The sequence below is a fragment of the Sinocyclocheilus anshuiensis genome, unplaced genomic scaffold, assembly GCF_001515605.1.
Source record: "Sinocyclocheilus anshuiensis isolate Anshui unplaced genomic scaffold, SAMN03320099.WGS_v1.1 scaffold1162, whole genome shotgun sequence".
Taxonomy (NCBI): domain Eukaryota; kingdom Metazoa; phylum Chordata; class Actinopteri; order Cypriniformes; family Cyprinidae; genus Sinocyclocheilus; species Sinocyclocheilus anshuiensis.
This window is the reverse complement of record NW_015540875.1, coordinates 3,032,860-3,039,317: the sequence shown is the minus strand read 5'-3', so window position 1 is coordinate 3,039,317 and position 6,458 is coordinate 3,032,860. Positions and strand designations below refer to the sequence as shown.

General features: G+C 38.0%; 1 protein-coding gene across 1 annotated transcript in view; it reads right to left on the bottom strand.

Annotated features, from left to right (window-relative positions):
* LOC107688245 (high affinity nerve growth factor receptor-like) overlaps positions 1–6,145 on the bottom strand; it is a 40,694-nt gene extending 34,549 nt beyond the window's left edge. The window contains exons 1-3 of the mRNA XM_016485867.1: positions 5,967–6,145; positions 2,494–2,568; positions 2,327–2,398 (exon numbers count right to left, since the gene is read on the bottom strand). Coding sequence (XP_016341353.1) covers positions 2,327–2,398; positions 2,494–2,568; positions 5,967–6,145 — 326 coding nt within the window. The remainder of the gene's footprint in view (positions 1–2,326; positions 2,399–2,493; positions 2,569–5,966) is intronic.
* Positions 6,146–6,458: the final 313 nt, after the last annotated feature.

Below are 6,458 nucleotides of genomic sequence, written 5' to 3'. Positions count from 1 at the left end.
GGGTAGGGGCGAGACCCTTTTGGGGTAGGGGCGTGTTTGTTTTGGTGATTTCAAATGTCAACATTGGCTATCAGAAATCGCTTACCCCAATTTTAATTAGTTGAGTGCATTTCTTCTCTTTCTCACAGACCAGGTTGAACTAAGAGTGAGAGTGTGAATTTTGAAGGCCTGTGTGTTGACCACAGACATAGTTTGATGGATATTTTGCATCGTTTTGTGTACAGAAAACTTCTCAGTTCAAGGTTTCCAATTCAGAGATATTTGTCGTCCCGTCTAACTGAGTTTGCAAGACGGAAGCTGAAATCTAAAGCTAGATGACAGTCGACGGGGACAGTGACGGATTAGCACATATAGATTCTCTGTGGCAGGGCTAATGGGGGCCAGCAAGGGTTCAAATATTTGTTTTCCCTACTCCCAAAAGTTCTTGTCAGATGGGTCGGCCATCGGGGCCTATCTGTTACAGCTCGATTCTACCGTAGGGAGAGAGCGTCTGAGAATAGCAGCTGGCTGTTGAGGGGAGGGGGAGGCCGTGGATTAAAAAACCGAAGCCACGGACGAATAAAAGAGAGACTCATTTATGCTTATGATTTTTCATACTGTACATCCCCACCACCACGCGATGCTCGCAGAGACATAGACACATCTGGTCCTCCGCACAGCCCTTTGTGAAATATTGATTGCGTGATAATGGACCCTTAGTGGAGTGTATTTATTATGCATCAGTTGTCAATAATACGGCAAAGTGGGGAGTAAAAGGTGACTGCTGGATATGCTCTCATGTTTCCCCAGAACCCCCCCGTTCCCCCCTCCTGTGTGACCGCTTTCCCCCACATCAACAACAGTGGGCATGTCACACACTGAGAGATAACGATTACAAGATAGTGGAGATAAGGGTCAACAACCTTTCGGCTAATATTGTTAGTGTTTGCTTGATGCTGTGATTAGAAATCTTCCCTTCAGGAGGAAATAGATGTCACATCTTTGAGCCTTAAAAATGATGATTTGGAAATAGCTATGCTTCTACACTGGAAAAAAAAAAGGTGTAGAAATGATGTTCCCTCACAAATTACTAGTAAATTTCACAAACAATAATAAAGAATCAAGTAACAATTTGAATTTGATGCAATATTTTGAAATGCATTTCCACATACTCCATAAATCATTGTTTTATTTGCAACTTTGAAAAATCTTTCTTAGACTGGATTTTGAGTTAATGAGTTATTTATCTGTTTATGTTATAGTCTATTATGACATGATTATGCTGAGGAGGTTCTATAAGGTTTCTATATGTGATGTTTGATTTATTGTATACATGATTTAAATGAGATCAAGGTCATAGAAACCATTAATAAAACCAAGTTAATGTTATTTTTTTCCTGTTTTTTTTTTTTTTTCATCCAGCAACATTTTCATGTACTCAAATACATACATGAATACAATACATAAGAGCATATTCCATATTCAAGATGTTTTAAGTCTTTAGAAATTCTGTAGAAAAAAGATAACTGCATACAGGTTTGTTATGACATGATGTGAAGTTTGATTTGTTGTATACATGGTTTTCATGAAATCAAGGGCTTAGAAACCATTATTGTTATTTTTGAAGATTTTAAATTAATAATTTCCCAAAATGTAATTTTTAATTATTTATTTACCCTCATATCATTCCTAAACTAACATATTATTTCTTTCTGTTTTTTCTAAAACTATATTTTTTTCTATCCAGTTGCGATAGATAGATAGATAGATAGATAGATAGATAGATAGATAGATAGATATGATTAAGTCTCATTTACAGCATAATTAATTAATTCAATAGAAAACAAATAACAGCATGCAGGTTTGAAATGATAGGAAAGTGGATAAATAATGACAGCATTGTTTCCATTTTGGGGCAAAATGCTCCTGTAAGCCTTAGCAAAAGCCTTTGTCACACTGTTGCATTTCAAATAGCAAATCAAGAAGAACTACAGGATGTAATGTTATGTAATTAATATTCATGAGCCAAGCTGATTTTATAAAGTGTCCTCCACCCCACCAAACACAGTTTTTCAGATTGTTCTAATGCCCTTGAAATACATGATGAACTAATCTCTGCAACTGAATGCATTTAAATGATTTCTGGAAGTGAAATGTGGAAATCTTTTCCTCAGTATTCATTTGGCTGATGACTAACTTTAAATGTGTCTTGGGTTTTTGCCGCCTGAGACCAGTAAAGCAGCTTCACTCATCAGAAGGGAAGAGGGTTTGAAGTGATTGACAGGTACAAGCCCTGAGGCCCAAGTGTATTGTGGGAAGGCCGGTCATATATGTAAAGAACACTCACACATACTGCAGCTTGAAATTATGCTGGAAGGCATTTTCGGAGATGTACAGCAACTCACAATATGTGACCGTCCTGAAATACATATATGAATGCACAAAGTCTTAATTTACTTGAAAATCTTCTTGGAATCTTATACGTATATCTTTTGTAGACTGTGTTTTACTTACAGGTTCTTCAGTTCTCTGTAGTTGGCGAGGTCTACGTCTGTGATGTTCTCCAGGTTGGGTTGACTCTCTATGTATCTAAAGGGTTGAAATGAAAGAACAGGTTAAAATGCAACTAAAATGTAAAAAGTTTTATATGATACAGTGTTCTGACTGGTAGTTAGTAGTACATTGCTATGGGTTGCTAGAGGTGGTTTCTATGGTATACTTAGCAGGCACCTCTAGTAATAATAAGACTCAATGACATTGATTCAAATCTGAAACTATTTACAATCAGTTCCTGATGCATTTCATTGGTGCAGTTTATTCTCTTTGCATGATCAAAATGCAATAACTTGCTTCACCTCTGAAATTACTTTCCTTTTCAGATGATGTCACAAATCCATCTTACTTTCCTGTCCAACCATCAGACTCCATTCTGGTATGTAACGCCCACTTTTCATGATCTCATCAGTTCCCATCCTACCTATTCCCAATCATAAGTGTGTTACATTATGGAAGTAAAATGGTTTTCAAACTGAATTTCTTGTTGAATTAAGAATTATCTTGCTTTGTTGAAATATTGAAAAACATGGAAATGCAGCCACCCAAGTTGCATTAGAATGACGTCTTCCTGGCATATGCATTTGGATAAATGAATGCTTAAATGCTCTAATGTTCACCTATTGTAGCATATATAGCAAAAGAAACTTGTTTTCTCTCCACTATAAAACTCCAGGTCTCTTTGAGTTAAATGAAATAGCTCTGTGCCCTTGCATCCGTTAATATGGGGCATAAACACCATCAGTGAAGTATTTTGAAATCGATTGCTTTTCAGTTCCACGCAGTTTCGTTGAAACGCACTTGTACTTCCAGGAAGGAGAACTCAGATTATTTTAGAGAAATGTTTAAATGGTTTCTCCACAATGGCTCAGTGAATCAAACTATATAGAGCTGTATGACAATGTGACGTGTTCCCTAATTCAGTCAAAGTAAAAAAAACTATCCAAAACCGTTTTGTGCACCATGTCTCTAATCATCTAGATCATTTCATTCTGCAGGTCAGTGTCAACTGACAGCAGCACTTGACACTGGAAAAGCCAAATAAACCATAAAACTCATATCAGAAATACTTTTTGTAAGCCATTTTTACAGACTCTTATGATTCTAAACTGCACATCCAATTAAATTATTGCTTTTACTGTAGCATGCTAAAATATGGTATTTTATTTAAAAGTAAATAAATAAATAAATTGTATATATATATATATATATATATAATTTGCTAGCAAAGTAAATCCTACATCAGCTGTTTATATATTATTATAATAATGTTGCTGCCTTATATGCTCTCGTAATTGTACATAATAGCCTTTTCAGATATATATGCTGATAACTAAAGACATTTCTACTGACTTTACTGGAATCCTTTGATCTGTGATTCTGTCCAGTTGTGTTCGAGAAGCACAAACAGATATTTATTAGCGTCTGATTGACCCAGAGAGCCATAATGCAATTACAGAGCAGGTGGGACGACATCTCAAACTGCTTTGGCTTATTGAATCGAGTCGAGTGGGCAATATTTCATCTATTGTTTTCAGCGGTGCATTCGCGAGCAATTCACAGAATGGAATTTACAGCATGATGAATGATGTATTTCTGCCGCTGGTATGAAGTTAATGGTCTCTTGTTTTCCTTCCTGGTAGAAGCGCTGTTCCTCTGTACTGTGCCCATCTCACTAATACGGCCAAATGCTGCGTTTTTTTACGGGCACAAAGTGTTCTGTGTAAACACAAGGCGAAAGAGCATTCTCATTTATTGAGTGAATGCTTGTAGTAAATGTAAGACTCGACTGGATTTCAGAGAATCACACTTGAGCAGGTGTACTGAGAAAAAACAACAGTGGCAACTGTGCAGAACTTTAACATAAAAATACAGGGATGACGTCAGACACTTTTAGATGGTGTTTTGGAATCTGTGTTTTTCATCCAGTTATCCTAATTATTAAATTAAACAACAGATGATCAATGCAACTTCCAAGAAAAAATAATCTTCTGTTATTAAGTTGCATTATAACCATTGTAGGTAAAGTGTTTGCCTAAATACTGTGGCAAAAATCAGTGAATGATCTATCTATCTGTATGTTGCTTGATATGGCTTAATTTTTCTCCATAGGAAACAATAGGAGTTATTTTCAAAAAATGTCAAAGCTGCTCTTCTCTGTATGATGAAATTACATGTTGATCTCTTCAGTTTCAATTTAAGCTTTGTTTATTAAAACGCAATATATTAGCTTGGGATTTGAACCCTGGTTCTTACTTTTTTCCACATTTTTTAATATCTCATCTCTTCCAGAGAACCAAGAGAGCCAGATCCTGAAAACTTGATCTCAAAAAAGCATGGACTCCTCTTCAGCATAATAATACATGATGCACATGATGATACAGTTCATCAAAAATAGTCTTTCCAGCATCTGTGACCGATCTGTGACACAGATTTGGGCAGTGCACATTGTGTCCCAAACAAAGACCATCAAGGTAACACACATCTAAATGCCACTAAAATAATGCCATAAACATTAACTAAGTAAATGCCATTTAACACCCCAATGGACATAAATAATAAGAAAATGAGATGCAGCATTGCTTTAAAAAAAAGAAATGTCTTAGATATGGGAATGATATTGTACATTTCGAGGTGAATCGTAGTTTACACACAAAATGATATACATTTAAAACAACATTGTAGTGTAAAAATACATTCTATTTTTAAATATAAAAGCTTTTCATTGCATATAATAAACTAATTTAGAGTTAACCAGTTATCAGGCTTTTTATAGCATTTCTTTTCATTTAAATATTCCATTGTTTACACTTGGAGGTGCAACAGAGAACGCATGAAACTGAGATGATTGTAAGAGGTATGGCGATTATGTTTCCTACTACAAGCATGAGTGCTATAGTAATATAAACACTATTCTGAATGAAGTGCACTAAACTGATCTCAAGTCCTGCACCTCTGGGATCCATCCGTCTGACTGTACACACATGAACATGGAGATGTTTTCTCACCATTTCCGAGAATAGATTATGTACCTGACACTCTTAAAAGCACTTAAAGAGAAGCTGCACACAGACGCTCAGCAGCAACACAGAGTACCAGGCCTTTCCACCAGTCCTTGACTAGTTCCCAAGGATTGTCTTGTTTTGAGAAAGTTCTGCTTTCGGTGCATCACATCCTGATTCCACAAATTAAGTGAAATGCATGTAAAAGCAATAAATGCTGATGATAACTGGAGTGGTCTGCCAGAAAAAAAACACTTGGCTACACCATGCACCAACTACATATCCAAATGCCCAGATTTCTCCATGAAAATTCATGAAGGCCAATCACTTTGATTGAACTCGCCACCCGTTCCATCTCCTTCCAAGATCAAGCACTGAACTTCCACACAACTTTGCTCACTGTAAACTACCTAAACACCAAACTCAACTTACATTTCAGTGACGTTTTCGCTCTCCTGCGCCGCCAGCGCAGGGATGCTGGTGATTCCGTCCAGCTCCAGGCATTGAAGCATGGCGAAGGAGCAGCGGCAGGCGCTTGGGCATCCGCTCTGGGCTGGTGCGACCAGGACGAGAAGCAAAACCACAGCCGGGACCACCTTACGGTCAGCCATGGTGGGGTTCGAGTGAGTATGTTATCCTGGGAGAAACTCCACCCTGCAGCAGGAACTCTGGACGTGAGGAGAAGCTTCTCTTCTCTTGGCCAGCACTCAGGGTTATGATCCCATCCAGGAGCTGAGCTATTGAGCCGTGTAGCAGGGCCCAGGGGAACGGTGGGCTGTTGCCTCCTCTCCTCCTCTCACTACCTCCCAGTCCGAGATGGAGAAACGGAGGGGAGGGGCAAAGCAGTCCATTAGTTGAGTGTGAGTGTGAGATGAGAGAGAGCAGTGGTCACCAGACACCTCTGTGACACTCGCAGAAGCAAGC